At 41.6% G+C, this 20,735-nt stretch overlaps 1 protein-coding gene across 1 annotated transcript in view; it reads right to left on the reverse strand.

Moving 5' to 3' along the window:
* Positions 1-20,735, reverse strand: part of LOC115095690 (probable E3 ubiquitin-protein ligase HERC4) — a 174,021-nt gene that overhangs the window by 98,902 nt on the left and 54,384 nt on the right. The window contains exons 8-12 of the mRNA XM_029609747.1: positions 20,272-20,363; positions 17,510-17,601; positions 7,250-7,309; positions 5,066-5,179; positions 4,559-4,636 (exon numbers count right to left, since the gene is read on the reverse strand). Coding sequence (XP_029465607.1) covers positions 4,559-4,636; positions 5,066-5,179; positions 7,250-7,309; positions 17,510-17,601; positions 20,272-20,363 — 436 coding nt within the window. The remainder of the gene's footprint in view (positions 1-4,558; positions 4,637-5,065; positions 5,180-7,249; positions 7,310-17,509; positions 17,602-20,271; positions 20,364-20,735) is intronic.

Below are 20,735 nucleotides of genomic sequence, written 5' to 3' on the forward strand. Positions count from 1 at the left end.
CTGCAAAAGGGGCTGTAACTAACGGAGATCCCGCGGAGGGGGGAAGGGATTGTCCCGTAACTGCAAGAGATACATATCTGCCTAAACTTCCAGAAACCCTCACCTAATATTATCTGCCCTTCTATCTGGACATTCAGGATGGCTTCTTAACCAGCAGGTTTACGACTGGGTCAGAGTCGCCTAGAGAGCTCCTGTATCCGGATAAGCTCAGGGATGATCAGATACACCCGAAAGGCTTCTGTAGAGACGGGACAGGGGGAGGCAGCAGATCGGCAGCAGCACTTACTACAAGCATTATTTCACCTAAAGAAAAAAAATACTAACTCATAATGTACTTATCTGAGGAAACAACAGTTGTCATAGCAAGATTGTAAGTTCTAAAAAGAAAACACATGGATGGCTATGAGGGTGGCCTAGTGGTTAGAATAATGAACTGGAAACTAGGAGAGCTGCGTTCAAATTCTGCTTCTACTACTGAAAGGCACGTGACCTTGGGTGATTTATCTTCCACTGTCTCAGGTATTTACTTTGATTATAATTCTTTTGGAAAGGGACTCCTTACATCTGTGTAGCCTGTTGTCAAGCAACCAGGGGCACTATACACTGCTGGAAGTATCCTGCAGTGACATGTTCTCTTCTCTTTGGAGGCTGTGTGGTAATATTCCCCAGCAATGTTGCTGCAGGTACACGCCCTAAAACCAGGATATATCCCCATTCTCCCTCTCAGGTCAAGGTTAAAAGGTAGGAATGTTGCTAGGTACCTAAAAGATCATTATTATTATTTTATATACAGACATTTGATTCTCAATTGAGATATCACACCGGTTTACATTCAGGTACTGTAGGTATTTCTCTATCCCCAGAAGGCTTACAATCTAAGTTTTGTACCTGAGGCAATGTAGGGTAAAGTGACTTGCCCAAGTCACACAGGAGCAACAGCTGGACTCAAACCTTGGTCTCCTGGTTTATAGTCCACTGCTCTAACCACTAGGCAATTCCATCATGGGCAGAAGCTTATAAGCTCTCTTTGTCCTTTCCCTCGAGATTTTAATAATGAACTCATCACGATCAATAGCTTCCCCACTTCCCCAGAATAATTCTGTAAACACGTAAGCTGACATCACATTTTTAAATATTTAATTTGAATCATCTCTGATTTACGTTCCAATGCAGCTGTCATCAGGGAGTCATTCTGTGTGAACTGTGACAGGGAAACCACCCAGTTTGAACCTGGCAGGGGTCCCATGGCCCCACCCCCTTACAAATATTCTCCACCATTGCTGGAAAACGCGGGGCATGTATGTCCGTGTTCATCTCTAGACAGAAGGACCGTGTAAGCAACAAAAGACCCTAGCCAGTTTCAACCATCTACTAAAACTACCATTACAATTATTCAAGAGCATCATTCAATAATCATTTCTTCTTCTAAGGGTGAAGTCTGGGATCTATACAAAATAGGAACAGAATCCCAAAATAAACCCTGCACGCACCTCAGGTTCTACAATATCCTGCATTCCAGAAGCTCCTCAACAAAGAGAATAAGAATTGGACAGAACTAGGACACTTCCTCTTTACCACTCACCATAGAAAATACTATTCAAAACTCTGGTGTCACCTCATTGTAACAGCAACTCTTTAGTGGCCCTCGGAACCCTGAAAAGAAATAGAATTGTACTCAGAACCTGTAGGAAACCTGCCATACTAGAACACACGTACTCAAACAGCATCAACCCTACCCATGAAACGGCAACACTGCAATATTACACCTGGCCCTAAAACAATATGCCTTCTATTAGGAAAAAAGAACAAGTCAGGCTGCTATGGATTTCTACACAGACACTACATGCTAGCAAAATACCTCATCTCGGTCACATACAGAACACAGACAGATCCTTGCTAAATACAGAATAGAGAGACTATAAAGTATAAATCGAAATATGCAGACATAAACTGAACTAGAAAACACAAGTCAGACTATAAATGCAGTGCAACGATGGAGAAGGTACAGAGAAGGGCAACCAAAATGATAAAGGGGATGGAACAGCTTCCCTATGAGGAAAGGCTGAAGGGGTTAGGGCTGTTCAGCTTGGAGAAGAGACGGCTGAGGGGATGGGATATGATAGAGGTCTATAGAATCATGAGAGGTCTTGAACGAGTAGATGTGACTCGGTTATTTTCCACTTTCGGATAATAGAAAGACTAGGGGGCACTCCATGAAGTTAGCATGAGGCACATTTAAGACTAATTGGAGAAAATTCTTTTTCACTCAACCCACAATAAAGCTCTGGAATTTGTTGCCAGAGGACGGTGGTTAGTGCAGTTAGTGTAGCTGGATTCAAAAAAGGTTTTGGATAAGTTCTTGGAGGAGAAGTCCATTAATGGCTATTAATCAATTTACTTAGGGAATAGCACTGCTATTAATTGCATCAGTAGTATGGGATCTTCTTAGTGTTTGGGTAATTGCAAGGTTCGTGTGGCCTGGTTTGGCCTCTGTTGGAAACAGGATGCTGGGCTTGATGGACCCTTGGTCTGACCCAGATTGGCATGTTCTTATGTTCTTAAACAAAATTTACCATTCCTTGTCAAACATCAAATACAATCAAGAATATTAAAACCTCAACCATACCAATAAAATAATAGAACATCCAATAATTAAAAACACATACAAAAATGTTCAAAAATTACCAAACATCAAATATTTTAAAACAGCAAACTCATCACATCTAATAATTAAAACTAATAAGGATAAAAAATTCCATTCTCCATAGTTGGGAACTTTAGATTTCCAGTCACCCTGAGATTGTCATAGATAGGAGGGGGAACACAAACTTCTCTCACACACAAGCTCTCTTTCTCTCATATTCATACGGGCAGATTTCTTTGTCACACACAAACAGATACTCTCTCTTCACTCACACACATACAAACACAGAGGCACTCTCACACACTCTCTCTCTTGCATATAAACACACAGGCACTCTTACTTTCTTTCACACACAAACACTGACATACTTGCAAACGTCAAACGTCCGTATGTTCATTTACAACTCATTTACGCACACAAATACAAACTTTCATTTTGATTTTGGACTTGGTGTTTGGCAGTTTGGCTTCTCTTGATGAGTAGACACAGGAGTAGGCTAGGGGTGGGAGGGAGTGTACCTGGGACAGACTGGGACCAACTGGGTGGTAACTGGGACATACAGGTTCTTACTGGAGGGAGGGGGTAGAACTGCAAAATACAGGCAATAAACGGGGGTGGGAGTGGGAGTTATTGGGACATACAGGGGGGTGCGAGGTCGTAGTGGAGATTCCTTTTTCAATATGACTCGAATAGCCCTATGGATACTGTCACAATGGCTGAGGAAGGAGAGAGAACAGAGGAGGTACACCTTACAGAGAGTAGACAGAACTAGGGCACAGTTTTTGGATCGTCCAAGGAGCAAATCATGTGCAAGCTCAGGTTTAACAAGGAAACCATACTGTACCTATGCCAGCAGTTCAGGTGGTAGGTTGCAGGTTCCACTCTAAGGGGGTCATGCCTGCCAGTAATCATCAAGGTTACTACTACTCTAGTAGTCATGTCTGGAACAAGCTGGTCTGCCACCCTCTATGTGTATAGATCAGGTCCTGCTGCACTGATCATGAAAATGCAACACTATAATCCTTCCCTCGGAGAAGATAGCAACATCAATGTCCAATTCCTATCAAACAGCATGTTCTCCGTTCTGTCTTGGGGCTATTGATTGCACTCACATCCCTACAAAGGCACCAGAGGGAGACGAGGCCACCTACCATAATGTCTTCCACTCCCTCAATATGCAGGTAGTCTGTGATGCCAAGGGCATCATCGTGGCTGTCATGTCCAGGATACAGAATCCACTTATGCCTACATTCTCTCGCAATCAGGAATTTTGACCGTATCACTGAGGGGTGGCGTCTAGGTAAGAATGCACTTATCACTATCAACTAACCCTCTTCTTATTGCCTCCCTCATATCTAGGTGGAGTGACAGCTTGGCCCCAAAAGGACAGCTCTAACCCTGTCTTGTGAAGTACCTGCTATCCAATGTTAAGGCATATCTAACTCTGCTCTTCTCTTCGCATGTGACCTTGGCCAAGTCATTTTATATCCTCGTGCCTCTGAGTTTTGAGAGTCGAATATCCAAGCTGGTTTCATCCAGTAATTCAGACCCTTAATCTGACTCTCTCAGTCAACAAATTAACAGACAGTATTTAAATAAAACTAGTGGCTCCTGTAATGCCTTATGCTTAGAACAGTGATTCCCAACCCTTTCGGGCCCAAGGCACACTACATTAACAATGTTTGTGTGGCACACCAACCTCGGCAGAACAAGCAGTGCAGCATGGAGAGGACTCATATCATGAAAAGAAGAACTAGGAATGCAATGAAAGAAGTCTCACCAGTCTCCAAATTCAAAATAAAGGGAAAAGGGGACAAAGGACACTCATGAAGCCATCGCACCAGCTCCCTCTATAAATAAGTGCAGGAGATGAGAGAAGTCCATGTTGGGCGAGCAGCTGGCTCAGTTAATTACCTTGACTGCCACTGCTGTCCACTGCTGCTGCTCTCAGTCACATTCAGTGCTCGTGCACGCTCTCCCATCCCACTCAGCCTGGGGATAACAGGGAGGCTGGAAGGACTCAATGGAGGAGGCACTATGTGCAACATGTGTGATGCACAAAGCTGGGACCAGCTATTCACGCCCTCCCTGCATGCTGCCCATTAATTCACACACTCTGGGGCTCATGCTTGTAGCTAGGAAGAAGAGTCCTGCATGATTACACATGTTCTCAGAAAGGAGCCCCTACATGTTTATGAGACACCACTGCTGACTGTTGTTACTGAGAGCAGAGCTCAAGGGCTGGCCTGAATCTGAGCATCAGGCAGCAGTGACTTTTCCATGGCATACCTGAACAGGTCTGAAAGGCCCATCAGCGTGCCATGGCACAGTGGTTGGGAAACACTGGGTTAGAAAAAGCTTGGTGCTGCATTTTTTTTTCTCCTGGAAGGAGCAGAGAGACAGCATTGCTCCATTCCTCATCTGTTTACCTGCTGTACAACTCGAGGCTTCTGTTTAAGCTTCTCAAAAAAGAGACGGACTGCCCACATGTCCAGCCCAGATAGTCCCATGCAAGTTCTGAAGTGTTCATCTTTACTGTGGAAGAGAGAGAGAGAGAGCAAAACTGAAAGAAAAATCAGCCTCTCTGCTCGTCAGCACAAGAAATCTAAAGAGAGAAACGTTTAGACTGCATACTGTACCCAGACTAACCCATCTGTCTGAGAAGATAACACCACTAAGGTGTTTCTGCTGGTGGGTGTGGGACGTCAGAAAGGCATCCTCAGATATGGAAGGAAGCTTTGTAGCACAACCACCAACAAATAGAACAGTTCAAAACCCCAGGGCATGAGGAAAAGTAGGATTTGAGATACTGAGTACTTATTAAAGAAATTATTTCTTGCATGCCCTATTGCCCTTCCCATTTCACTTAAGCTATTCCTATCCGCTTCTCCTCTTTCACCTTTTTTCCTTTCTTGTTATATCATTTTGGCTCCTCCTCGATCCCTCATCTGTGCATACACCAACATTGGTAATTTTCTAAATAAAAAAAAAAAGTATCATGTTGGGTTCAGCAGCTGGTGGCCGCTACCTTCTACCTTCTTCCCAATGATGAAAAGGAGGCAAGTTAAAAAAAAAAAAAAAAAAAAAAAGTTATGGGGTGTGGACCTTGCAGAAGATCACCACTGCACACACACACAACCTTAGGTTGTAAACATAAGTTTCCTGAAGCCCCTTATTTGTCTTGTCTGTGTTGTCTCTGCACCAGACTGTACATTCTCATGGACCAGGGACCCCGCCTCTGATGTGTGTCAAAATCAAATTCAAAGGGAATTTCTAGTTAGATTCCCTGGTAATACTGAGGCTACACAAAAGAACTTAATATCTCTTCATATACTGCAGTGATGTACATTACATAAAGGACAAAGCACAGAAGAGCTGTAAACAAACTAGATAAGCCAGATATAACTAGATGAGTTTTTCTCCTAAAAAAGCCTGTTATATTGCACCAATAAGGCTTTAGCAAGCAATTATTAAATATTCATTAGTTGGTTTAATAATTATGATGAGTATGAAACTTATCTCATTTGTTAGTTCTTCAAAATGTATTTTGTATGGTACAAAAGCAGAAGTACTTTTGTCTATATAAAATTAATTTTAGCTGCATAGGGCAAGAATTGCTTCTACTTTTTGGCAAGTCAATTCTCTGTGTATACACATACCTTGAATAAAGGAAGAATTTTATAACTGCAGCAGTTTTGGGGTGAGACTCTTATTTTCAGTCTAATTAAGGAGTGAAAAGAAACCTTAGAATTTCTACAATTACAAAATTCATAAGTGTTTTACAGGAAATTAATAGCATGTTTTGCTGTTTAAGACTGTCACTGAACACAGATTTGGTTGTCAAATTTCATGACAAAACCTGCAAATGGTGACAGTTTTAACTAGTAAAATGCACTGGCAAGTAATGTCCATCGGCTTATAGTGCCTGCAACTGGCCAGATATGAGGTGTTGGTATTACTGCAATCCAATCCCAGAGGAAGATTTAATAGTAGATAAACAAAGTTATTCCTCAGCACCAATTCTATGCTTTTTGAAAATAAATTTAATGGCTGTGTGAAGGAGTATATAAGAAACTCCCTCAGAAAACCGGCCTACAGCTATCTGGCCTGCTCTTCCTTAGACCAAGCCAGCCAGGCATTCTGAGCCCAGGGAGGATACCAGCAGCCTAGCATAAGAAGGCAGGGCCCAGAAGGACGGAGGAAGCCGTGGGAAAAGGCAGGAGAATCCATCTTATGCCAGAACTACATATATTTAATTAACACAAGGGACTGCTGAGGTACCTGGCCTTTACGCTGTACTTTTGTTGTTTCCTGTAAAAGAAGTGTTTGTTTGTCTGGAACCAGCTGGAGTTGGGCCCTCCTTTTTGTACTCTCAGCTGTTTCCAACCCGAGGCTACTCTCCAGCAATCACTGGCTGTTCCAATAAAGTTTGTGAAATGACTGTTGAGTCTATTTATATGGTACAAGTAATAACAATTTTATACATTTCTGCACTGACTTTTTTTAAAGAAAAAAAAATTATACTATTCATCTTCATGACAATATAATGTGCCTTTAACGCCAAAAGGAAAGCTGCTTTGTGGTTTTACCATTCCATTACCTTACCTCTGTTTCAAAAAACTCCCGTTGACACAAGCCACAGATGAGAAAATCTGTTCAATTTGGCTGAAATTTAAAAATATAAAACAAAACTTACTTGATAATAACCAATAAAAACATTTATACAAAAAAACCCAAAACTTACAAAACAGCATTAATAATCAAAATGTCAATCTAAAGAGCTGAAGTAAGTCTCAAAGTACGGGCGCATGAAGGTCTGTGCTTTAAATAGGAAAAAGAAAAATGTCAACTTTTACTTTCCTCTCAGATCACATTCAAAGTACAGCTGAAACTCAAACCGAAAAAAATTAAAAGTGGCCTTGACAAGAAAAAACACAATTAGAATATTCTGGAAGATTCTCTTATAAGCTGTTGTCATCACATTCTAGGATAGTTATTGTTTCATAATGTTGGCTCCTGAGAGAATCATCCTAAATCCTAGAGCAGGGGAGGCCAACTCCAATCCTCAAGAGCCACACACAAATCTGGTTTCCAGGATATCCATGAGTCAGATTTGCATATAATGAAAACAGTGCATACAAATCTCTCTCATGGATATTCATATGGATATCCTGTAAACCAGGCCTGTGTGTGGCTCTTGATAACTGGAGCTGGTCACCCCTGTCCTAGCATATCTTGGACCTTCCAGTATCTAAATATGTAAAGTGATTTTAAATCAGTAAGAGCAGCTAATAATCTGGAAATCACAGAACAGCTTCGGGTAAGGAACCTGAAAGTGACATTTTATAAAGTGACTTATTGCTGTAGGGCTGATGGAGGCAGAAGCAAGGGTCAGGGTTTCCCAAATTCAGTCCTTGGGATCCTCAACCAAGTCTGACTTTGAGGATATCCACATGCTGATGAAATACAGCTGCATATATGTGGGCTAAAACTCTGGATAATTTGCATATTTTGGGTTATCTTGAAAAAATCAGGTCTGGTTGAGTTTGGGATCCGCTTGCCCCATGCATTCCTAAAATATGATAAATGTTTTAATCTCAATCACCTCCCCCTGATTACCATGTAGTACCTCATGTATCTGGAAATCTCTTGTGTGGTAGGGAAGAGTATAAACGATAGGAATATACTACCATCCATCTGGCCAAAAATGAAGAGATGGACAGTGAAATACTAAGAGAAATTAGGGAAGCTATTCAAATTGGTAGTGCAGTAATGGGAGATTTCAATTTCCCTAATACTGACTGGGTAAATGTAACAGTCAGGACATGCTAGAGAGATAAAGTTCCTGGCTTGGTGAAGCAATTGTTTCAGGAACAGATGAGAGAGGGAGCAATTTTTCTCACTGGAGACCAGGATCTGGTGAGAGAAATCGGGTGGGGCTGCTTGGCAATAGTGTTTATAACTTGATCAAATTTAAATTAATGACAGGAAGGGGGACAGTAAATAAATCCTTGGCTCTAGCACTACACTTTCAAAAGGGAAACTTTGACAAAATGAGGAAGATATAGTTTTAAAAAAAACAAAAAAAAACCTAAAAGGTGCAGCTACAAAGTAAAGAATCTACCACAGGCATGGATACTGTTTAAAAATTCATATCTGCAAAATTCTTTCACTGAAATAGTTATATTATTAAAGAGAATATCTTGGATTCAAATTATAGTAATAATATGGAGGAGGAAAAGACCTCAGAGATCTCCCATACTGTGTCAGCCTACTTCAACCGTCAGTATTTTTCTTGCTATTAAGCAAGCAGTGAGAGCGTTGCTCCCTGTTGGAAGAAAATTTGAAGCGGCGGCAAAAAGTTTGATTTCCGCCCTGAGGCAGCCTACTGACAAAACGGTTGGCCAATGTCGGTGGCGGCTTTTGCAGAGATTTTTCTTGTTCATCAGAAAGAATGGTAATTATAAGATAAGTTATTTTATCTCATTTACAAAAATATAAAAAGAAAACAGTTGGACTGAATAAAAGATTTTTTGACATTTGAATAAAACTGGCTGATTGAGTTTTTTAGACCAATGATTAGAAAAAATACTGACATTTTGAAGTCGGCTGATGCAGTATGCCAGATCTCTGAAGTCTTTTCCTCCTTCATATTATAATAATAATATAATAACTATAAATATATATAACAAAAAATGAATCCATGATATTCTCTTTAATATAACTATTTCAGTGAAAGAATTTTGCAGATTTGAGTTATCTTTCACTTGCCCCTTTTTTGGTTTCTTACTGTTTAAAAATACCATCTTAGAAGCGCAGTCCAGATGTATTCCACGCATTAAGAACGGTGGAAGAAAGGCCAAATGATTGCCAGCATAGTTAAAATGTGAGGTGAAAGAGGGTATTTTAGCCAAAAGATCTTCATTCAAAATTGGAAGAAGGATCCATCAGAGAAAAATAGGATAAAGCATAAGCACTGGCAAGTTATATGTAAGACATTGATAAGACAGGCTAAGAGAATTTGAAAAGAAGTTGGCCTTAGAGGCAAAAACTCATAATAAAAACTTTTAAAAATATATCCGAAGCAGAAAGCCTGCGAGGGAGTCAGTTGGACCCTGAGATGATTGAGGTGTTAAAGGGGCACTTAAGGAAAATAAGGCCATTGCGGAAAGACTTAAATTCTTTGCTTCAGTGTTTACCAAAGAGGATGTTGGGGAGATACCCGTTCCAGAGATGGTTTTCAAGGATGATGATTCAGATGAACTGAACCAAATTATGGAGAATATGGATGATGAGGTAGGCCAGACTGTCAACTACAGAGTAGTAAATCATCTAGACTGGAAGGTATACACCCCAGGGTTCTGAAAGAACTCAAAAATAAAATTTCAGACCTATTAGTAAACATTTGTAACCTATCATTAAAATTGTCCATTGTACCTGAAGACTGGAGGGTGGCCAATGTAACCCTGATATTTAAAAAGGGTTCCAGGGGAGATCAGGGAAACTATAGACCGGTGAGCCTGACTTCAGTGCCAGTAAAAATCGTGGAAACTGTTATAAAGAATAAAATCATAGAACATTTAGTTAGACATGGTTTAATGGGACACAGCCAGAATGGACTTACTCAAGGGAAGTCTTGCCTCACAAATCTCCTACAGTTTTATGACGGGGTGAATAAACATGTGGACAAAGGTGAACTGATAGATGTAGTGTATTTGGATTTTCAGAAGGTGTTCGACAAAGTCCTTCATGAGAGACTTCTAAAAAACGAAAAAGTCATGGGATAGGAGGCGATGTCCTTTTGTGGATTGCAAACTGGTTAAAAGACAGGAAACAGAGAGTAAAGGATTAAATGGTCTGTTTTCACAGTGGAAAAAGGAAAACAGTGGAGTGCCTAAGGGATCTGTACTTGGACCCATGCTTTTTAATATATTTATAAATGATCTGGAAAGGGATATGACAAGTGAGGTGATCAAATTTGCAGATGACACAAAATTATTCAGAGTAGTTAAATCACATGTGGATTATGATAAATTGCAGGAGGACCTTGTGAGACTTGAAGATTGGGCTTCCAAATGGCAGATGAAATTTAATGTGGACAAGTGCAAAGTGATGCATATAGGGAAAAATAATCCTTGCTGTGGTTACACGATGTTAGGTTCCATATTAGGAGTTACCACCAGGACAGAGATCTAGACATCATAGTGGATAATACATTGAAATTGTCAGCTCAGTGTGCTGTGGTGGTCAAAAAAGCAAACAGAATGTTAGGAATTATTAGGAAGGGAATAGCGAATAAAATGGTGATTGACAATGCCTCTATATCACTCCATGGTGAGACCGCACCTGAATACTGTGTGCAGTTCTCGTCGCCGCATCTCAAAAAAAGATATAGTTTCACTGGAGAAAGTACAGAGAAGGGCGACTTAAATGATAAAGGGCATGGAACGGCTCCTCTATGAGGAAAGGCTAAAGAGGTTAGGGCATTCAACCGTCTCTTCTCTAAGCTGAAAGGGAATATGATAGAGGTCTACAAAATCATGAAAGGTTATTTATACGAAGACTAGGGGGGCACTCCATAAAGTTAGCAAGTAGCTCATTTGAAAACAAATCAGAGAAAATTCTTTTTCACCCAGCACATAGTTAAGCTCTAGAATTCATTGCCAGAGGATGTGGTTATGGCAGTTAGTGTAACTGGGTTTAAAAAAGGTTTGGATAAGTTCCTAGAATTCCATAAACTGTTATTAATCAAGAAGGAACAGTAGCTTGGGATCTATTCATTTATGGGTAAATTTTCAGAACCCAGCACACGCAAAAACCGGGAGATAAAGAGTGTGGCTGGGCCAAGTGGATGCCGAGCAAATTTTGAAAATGGCCCAGTCATGTGCATATCTCCTGGTACGCGCAGAAGTTCTGGGTTGTGTAAAAGGGGCAGGCCGGGGTGTGGTCGGGCAGGCTGGGACAGCGGCCATTAGGGCCTGTCCGGGGAAAGCGCATGCCAGCAGCTGGCAGGCACGTGGAATTTAAATTGATTTTTCGTAAATTGTGTGCAAATCATACTCATTCTTTAATGATACAAATTTCAGATTTAGTTGTTGAGGCTCTTAGTGTGGGTTGGGTAACCGCCAAAGAAGTGGCTTTATTGGTCCAACAGAAACCCAGGATTCTGGTTTTTAATGTACCTCCAAAGGTACATAAATCATTGGTCTCCCCGCCGGGGAGACCAATTGTCTCTGGTATAGGGTCGGTACTTGAGCCTTTGTCGATCTTTATTGATCATTTTTTGCAACCTTTTGTGCCTTTGGCAAAATCCTATATCAGAGATTCCTTTCACTTTATTCACATTTTGGAAACTTTATCCACGATGTCTGACTCTGTACTCCTTATATCCACGGATATTGAATCTTTATAGTCCAGTATTCTGCAGAATGACTCAATTTGATTGACAGAAGAAATTCTAGACACTCTTGTTGTAAAAAGGGTCCATACTCAGTTTTTAGTGCAGTTGGCATCAATTTCCCTGACCCAGAATTACTTCATGTTCAAAGATGAATTTTTCCAGCAAATACATAGAACCGTGATGGGGACCACTATGACCTCCGATTTGGCGTGTTTATGTGTTTCACTTTTTGAGGAACGTTTTGTGTATACATCTCCTTTATTTGAATTTGTAAAAGTGTGGTGTTGTTACATTGACGATATTTTTATTATAGGGTCAGGATCGCGGTCTAATTTTGAACAATTTTTTAAATTTATAAATCAATGTGATTTCAACCTTAGGTTTACATGTAATATTCATATGCACCATATTTCTTTTTTGGATTTGATGGTACATCTGGATGGGGGCATTCTTTTCACCATTTACATAGAAAAGTGACTGACAAAAACAGACTTTTACATTTTAGTTTTCACCCTTGGTTTATTAGGGAAAATATCCCTATAAACCAGTTTTTCCGAGTGACAAGAGTTTGATCAAGGATGGAAGATTATAAAAGACATGCTAGAGATCTTTCTGACGGATTTTTCAAAAGGGGTTATTCCCAGCGGGTGGTTCGTCAAATTTACAAGAGGGCTAAATTTATAAATCAGGACCTTCTTTTAATTCCAAGAAAATCTCATAAACCTCCATCTAATCGTGCGGGGAATCTGACTGGTATCATGAGAAAACATTGGCATTTAGTACAGGGATTTCCCGGTTTAGAAAATTTTCCTGTATTTTCTTTTCGTAAATCTAAAATTCTGCGTGATATATTGATGCATTCAGATATATTACCATCTACGGTGATGGATGAGACACCCGCAGGACATCATCCTTGTAATAATTGTGGTGTTTGTAAGCTGTCTTGTCACTAAATTCTTTTTTGCATTTCGTTACAGGTAGGACTTATTTTTTAAGATCTGCAACGACATGTGATTCAGCATCTATAATTTATATTGTTCATTGCCCGTGTAATTTATTTTATATAGGTAAAAGTATGCAAAAAATTAAGAGCAGGATTATGGAACATTGTAACAGGATTCGCAACTCTGTTGCCAATGCTCCACTTGTTGAGCATTGGCAGATGTATCAACATTTTGTTGATGATCTCCGTTTTTTTGTCTTCAACAATTGGGAAACAGACGAGCTGAGGATATCAATAAAATGTTGTTACGGGCCGAACAACGTTGGATTTTCAATTTGAAAACTATTGCTCCAGATGGTCTGAATGAGAAAATCCCCTGGCTTTCATGTTTTTGAATTCAACATTTTGATTTGTCTCGACACACTATATATGATCCCTTTGGATATTTTGAGCCATTGCTCTGGACAAGCGCTGTGGCATTTTTTTTTGCAGTTGCTGTAGCTATAGTATCTGCTTCATTTAAAAATCTTTGGTAAGTTTCAACTTCTCCCGCTTTCATATATTTGAGGCATTTTAGAATTTTGATTTGATTATCTAATTTTGTTGTATAGAGACATTTGGTCATTGAGACATTGAGGATGCTGTCCTGCTTTATCCTTCACACACATATACGTGCAGTCTTTGCATTTTAAGGTTTGCTGTTTTTTTCTTTATCTTTTCCTTTTTTTGGGGTGGTTTTTTGTATATTTACTTAGTGTGTACGTTTATGTAGACTGGAAAAATATCTTGTGTATATGTGGTGTTCGGAGAAGTAGACCGGCATTGTGAATAGAATACAGAAATGGGCTACAAACCCTTGAGAATAAAGTATAGGGAGACACCGACCCAGCCTTTTACAATATAATATTGTGAACTCCCCTGAAGAAGCTTTGGACAGTGAAAGATGATGGGAGATACTTGGTGTTTTGGGGTTTGATGGTTTTAAATGTATGGATGAGTGCGAATGTTTTTTAAAAATACGTTCTGGGTGGGTATTAACTTGTATATGATTATTGTAATTTTTTTGTAAGAATAAACTATTGATTTTCTTATTAAATATAAATATCACTTTTTGTTTTTTGATCTTACACAGAGGTGGGCAAACTACGGCCTGTAGGCCGAAATTAGCCCACAGGACCTTTTAATCTGGCTCACTCAGCTTTAAATATGCAGTAACAGAATAAATAGCATGACTGGTCCACTATTCTGTAACTCTGACTCACGTCCTTATGAACATGAAAATACAAACTACTTGCATGTTTTCCAGTACTGCTCAACACCCTCCCCCCTCCCGGGGAATGCCTCTCCTCGACGCGGCTAAACGCATGTGTGCTAAGGAAGGGCAATGTTCAGACAATCAGTTTTCCACATGAAAAGTCCCATTTACCCGCAGAAATGGCTTGGAAACGCATCGCTTTTAAAAACAACCCAAAGCTTAACTATTTTTCTCTTCTCCTCTAGCACAAGACATGTAGAAGATTTTATCCATCAATCAATGGCAAACCTGACCTGGACAGATAATTGAGCTATTTTGAAAGTGAGCAGACTGGTTCCACCTCCGTGCAAGGCAGCACAAAGTTTAGCCATTACTCACACCTATGAGTTCTTGGCCAACGGGAAAAAAACTCTGTTCAATTCACAGTAACTGTACAGAATCAAACACCAATATCAGTGGATCCCACATCATAAGAGAAAGCAAGGAGTGTGTTGGGCTGCAAAATGTAAGCTAGAACAGGAAGAAATAATACTTTCTTTGCTGAGCAGAAGTCCATGTTTTATATTTCACGATTACATCATGCCCCAGGCCCTCTGACTGCAGGACTGTACTCAACCCATCTGACATTTGAGCTGTAATGAATCCCAAGGGACTTTGGCGATACTAGAATCAGACTCTTGGATATCTAGTATTGATTAAACTACTTACTGTGCATGGATTAGGGTTCTTTTATTGAGAAATGCTATAATCCCCACCCCTCTACATCACCAAAAATAAATCATTTATATGACACTTGCTTCTTTTTGACAGGTGACCACAGTGAAACATAAGAAATGCCATACTGGGTCAGACCAAGGGTCCATCAAGCCCAGTATCCTGTTTCCAAAAGTGGCCAATCCAGGCTACAAGCACCTGGCAAGTACCCAAACATTAAATCTCAAGCTACTATTGCTTATTAATTACTGTAATAGCAGTTTACGGATTTAACCTCTAGGAACTTATCCAAAGCTTTTTTAAACCCATTAACACTAACTGCTGAAACCATATCCCCTGGCAATGAATTCCAGAGTTTAACCATGCGCTGAGTGAAACACTAATTGCTTTGTTGATAATGCTTCTACTTCCAAAGCTGAAAGCAAGTACGGAATGGCATGCTGCAGTGTGACCCAGTACTGTATCTTCTTATTATCCATTAAAGATACGGGATCAAGACTGCCAACACAAAATAGCCCTCCTGGATTAGTATCAGGTTCTTCTCTCAACAAGAATGGGTCAGCCCTTTTATCCTCAGCTGGTGTCAGGCCCCTCCTGTATTTCAACCGGCTCTCTACTGACTGTCAGGCCGATACAGTACAGTGCGCTCCGCCGTTAACCCGTGTTTAGACACGCATTTCGACGTGCTAGCTCTACCCCTTATTCAGTAAGGGGTAATAGCACGTCGAAAACGTGCGGCCAACCCCCCCCTAAACTAACAGCGCCCGCAACATGCAATTGCATGTTGATGGCTCTATTAGTTATTCCCGCGCGATTCAGTAAGTAAAATGTGCAGCCAAGCCGCACATTTTACTTTCAGAAATTAGCACCAACCGAAAGTAGGTGTTAATTTCTGCCAGCACCGGGAAAGTGTACAGAAAAACAGTAAAAACTGCTTTTCTGTACACCCTCCAACTTAATATCATGGCGATATTAAGTCGGAGGTCCCAAAAGTAAAAAATAATTTAAAAAAAATTTAAAATCGGCCCACGGCTTGAAAACCAGATGCTCGATTTTGCTGGCGTCCGGTTTCCAAACCCATGGCTGTCAGCGGGTTTGAGAACCGACGCCGGCAAAATTGAGCGTCGGTTGTCAAATTCGCTGACAGCTGCCGCTCCTGTCAAAAAAGAGGCGTTAGGGACGCGCTGGTGTCCCTAGCGCCTCTTTTTACTGCAGGCCCTCATTTGAATACTAAATCTCGCGCACAGGAGAGCGGGCGCTCGCCCGCAACTTTTACTGTATCGGTCTGTGTGTCAGCTGCTGCATGTGCAGGTGCCGTCCTGTCCTGACTCGTCCAGCAGCAATCAGCCCTTATTGGTCAGGGCATTTCTGCTACCACCTTGAGCTGTGTTCTCCGCTGATTCATTCATTGCTTGCGATTTTGTTCCAGTCCTCCGTGTTCCTAGTTCCTGGCTGCCTGATTTTCTTCTGTGTTACTTGGTCCTGTTGCCTGTGTTTGGTTCCAGTCCTCTGTGTTCATACATCTGGTTATCTGTGTTACTTCTGTGCTCCTGTCTTCTGTGATTACTTTTGGTTTGTCGCATCGGTTCATGCCTGCTGTTGAGTTCTTATTATCTTGACCTGGTCCTTGTTTACCTTGGGATCTCTGTTCCCTGAAAGGTATAGTGAATAAACTAACCTTCTTCATCTACCTGATCTGGCTTCCAATTTCTTGGGGCAGGCTTACGCTAGCAGTGAGCCTCAGGATCCCAGTCCATGGCAGCTGCCCACATCTGGGACTTTAGCAGTTGGCAGGGGAAAACCGATTTTCTTCCAAGCTGATCCCTTATTAGGCTCACCAACTGGCTCCATCTTTTCAGGACAGGTCGATCCAAATCCTGGTTTCATCCCAGTGCATGCACGACTTTGCAGTTCTGATTTATCTAAGAAAAGTAGGGCATGTGCAAGCATGCAGTGGGATAAAACCAGGACTGATCAGCCTCTTCTGAAAATATATGAGCCAGTTGGCGATACTCTCTCTTACCAAAATCCCACTTCTGTGCTCTTAACCATGCTTCATATACTTGGCTTTGTCACAGCTTGCTTATGTAGCTTTTGCCTTCTCTAGCATAAACTATTATTGTCTTTTAGTAGTTTGCATTTTCTTATAGCAATGCCAGCTCACGTTTGCAGAGGAAGGTTCCTCTAAAGCAGCAGCAGCTATAGGAGGCCTCTCTCAGCATCTTTATTGCAGTCTGTAGAAATACCCGAGGTTGGCTTGGACAGCAGGGTTTTTGGGTCTCTCTAATGGCGATGGTACTTTGAAATACATGGAGACACCCTCTAAGCCTACGCTGGACTTCACTGCTGGGCCTTACTCTCTATGCTGCAATAGTATCCCTAATGGTGCCAAATGGTATTTTGTTATTAGCATTTTTGTATATTGTATCGATTTTCTTTTTCTACTTTAAATGTTTTATGCTTCTTTTATTGTGAACCGCTTGGTTAACTTGCTTTACAGGTATTATATCTACTTTAATTAATAATAATAACAACACAACAGAAGGAACCTACTTCTTTGTTTTCTGCAACTTTTTGGAATTCCCATGTGCAATCCATTTTTCCACCATGCTCTCTTCCACTGTTGCGATCTTCATGTCTGGATGCTATACAAAAACAGAAAAGTAGAAGGATGAGGTTCAACATCTAGCGAGCCTCCACACCTTACTGTAAACGCAAACAAGCACTGTCAAGGGGTCCGAGCGCCTTTAGGCCTGGACAGCAGGCTCCAAGGACGGAACTCAGTTGTCCGTGAGACATTCTTTTGACAAAGGAAAATAAGCACCCACCCAAGGGTAAATCTAAGCATCTCTCTTCAACGACAGAACACAAGGGGCTCATCCACTACAGCATTCTTTCCTTTGTTCTCTTCTGCCCTCATTTTAAAGATCACAAGTAATGTACTTCTTTGTGTTATTCTTTTTTGGATCTCTTTCTGTTTCACAGACATTTTTCCATCTCATGACCTCAGGACTAATCAGTTTTCAGAAACTGTGACAGATTTCTATTTTGGCGTTGACCAAAGAAAGACATGAAACCACAACACTTTCCAGCAGTCTCACCAGGTACAACAAATGTGAAAGAAGAAAAGAAAGCACATTTTTTTAAAATAGAGAGTCAACTGTTAAAATGAATGCACATCCCTACCTAATTTAGTAACTGGTGTTTCCATGTTCCAGAAGCATAGGATTTTGAAAAAAAAAAAAAAAAATGGAGACTGGAGAATACAGGATGTACAATACGGTAATTATAAGGTGCAGATGACAGGAAGTATACACTGGAGCGGTGCTCACTTAACACAATGAGGGCAATTTTCAAAGGGGCCTCTCTAGGGAACACAGTGTTTTACCGGCAGAAAGGGCCTTTTACAGAATTGCCCGCCAGATATGCGTGTGTGTGTGTGTGTGCGCGCACGCGCGCGCAAGTTTACCCAGATAGAGCAGAAGCATTCTGGGGAGCAGGGCTGGGGAGGGTTTTGGACTTAGGCGCAAACTTTTCGATTTCCAAAAGATATGTCCCGAAATTTTCAAGAAAAATTCTGAGCCAGCTTTAGCAGGTGTTGAGTGTGGGCAGGGTAGATTTGGTGGGATAAGTTTCAAAATGGAATTATGCATGTAAGCCAGCTTTGAAAATTGCTATAATTTATGAATGCATATGCTGGCTAACTTGTGTGCAATGTTACAAAATTACTCCCAGCAGGCCCAAAGACTGTTCCCATACTAACAAAATAAGAGAAAATCTCTTTTGGGGAAAACGGGCTCAGTTTATTTACTTTCGCATTTTTGTCTCTGGGTGGCTAATGTCAAACTCGTACACTTCGGAATTAATCAGAACTTGCTGCTGCCTCATTTTCTGGCATTTTGTGATGAAGGAGAGTTCTAAAGAAGTAATAGGACAGGCTTTCATTCTTGCCACTTGCATTTACTCCCCCCTTCAGTCCTCTCTTCTTCCCCTTAACTAACATCACGTTACTGTGATGGTCTTCAGACCCAGGGTCGCGGATTGCTGTTCTTTTCAGAACCTGGCCTGTGCGTACCCCTGAGCCTGCTGGCTGGCGTCACCATTGAGGTGTCAGGGTCCAGGGATCAGATCGTAGGATGGCCTCCCACATTGGCCCGGTATCACTTCTCAGCGTTTTAGCTAAGAGTCAAGCGTAGGGTCTGAGTTATGATCTGAGGATGATCCTTTCCTGGCCTTTTGACTCAGATTCAGAACGTGTATAATACGTGAGGTTCACACCCCCCACCGCCTGTTTATATCAGGGCTGCTGCCACCGCGGAAAGATTCTCTGTTTACGCAAGTCATGACAAGAACACCGGGTGGCTAATACATCGAGCTTCCCACCAGCCCTGATGGAAATGCGTGGCAGCAGCAAAGGCGGTTCCTCACCGCAAATAGCAGCACTGCAGAATTTATCAAATGATTGCTTCTAGGGGGCCAGGCGGGTGCCACAGCGAGCGGTCTTGGGCCAGCCGGGGCTGTGGATGCCGTAAAGGCAGTGCCCATAGTCAGTGACACAGATAGGCCAGACTCAGGCTCACCATTATCGTTGAGGGGGGTGGGGTTGGAGGAAGCCGTGCTCATTATCCCCAAACCCCCCCCCCCCCCCCCGGGCAATGGCTAGGCAGTATACAGAAAATGGAGAAAATCCTTGGGCAGCTGCAAATGAAGGTTCTTGGTGCCATAGCTCAACAGAGGCCAGATGCAATTGAACTGAACATCCAAAGTTGCAGGAAGAACCTGCCAGGCCAAAAGAAAACAAAAATAAATTTCTGAGGATTACTAAGAACCTGCTTCTTTCACCAGATGTGCCCCTCCATGACATGAACTATCTACTACCTATGCTACTACAGATACAACATGCTCCAGAACACTGGTTGGCAACTCAGCATGTGTACCTTACGGTGGCACGCAAAGCCTCTTAACTGGCATGCCACTTGCCCCTGAATCCTGGCGCTGCCAGCAGTTTCAAACCTTGTGTGCAGGTTGTAATAATCTCAGGAGGTAAGCAGCAAGCTGTGAGGGAGTGGAGGGCTTTCGTGAGTGCCATGTGGCTGCTTCTCAGAGGCCCCACCCCCCCAAAAATAGTGATGTTGCCTTATTTCGGGGCGTTCATCCTAAAAAAGTTTGCCGACCTGTTCTAGAAATTGAAATTTTATTATTTCCCAAGTCACAGCGATAGATCTGGTTTATACTACAAATCAAGGCATGCAACAGTTTGGCCTCAGTGTTGCTGTATCATTGTCTCCAGTACCACAGACTGCTCTATTAATCACCTTCTCTGCTTCCTTGTCTAGGCAGAACACAACACTTTGGTTTCCTCCAGCAGCAATTTTATACAGCTCTTCCGAGGTACATGTAACACTTCCTAGAGAAAAGATTAAAAAAAAAAAAAAAAAGAAGAGGTCAGTAAGTTATGAAGAGGGACATCCTGCCCAGCAAAAAAAAAAAAAAATGTAACTGATAGACCAGGGCTTGCCAAACTGCAGGCTGGGACCCCAAATGAGGTCACAAGCATTCAGCTGGGATCACAAGTGCCTACACAAACAGCAGCACTTTGCAGGTGCCAGTAGTAGTGGAAGTCAATGTGGGGGCCTGTGAGCCAGCACACACTCACAGGCCCTGCAAGGGGCACTGCAATTGCATGAGTTTCCATGGTAACTGGAAGCGCTGCACAAGAAGGGATTAGGGCCACTGCAGAACCAGCGAGCTTGCACTTACCACAGACCCCGTGCTGACT

This window comes from Rhinatrema bivittatum, chromosome 1 (genome assembly GCF_901001135.1).
Source record: "Rhinatrema bivittatum chromosome 1, aRhiBiv1.1, whole genome shotgun sequence".
NCBI classification, from domain to species: Eukaryota; Metazoa; Chordata; class Amphibia; order Gymnophiona; family Rhinatrematidae; genus Rhinatrema; species Rhinatrema bivittatum.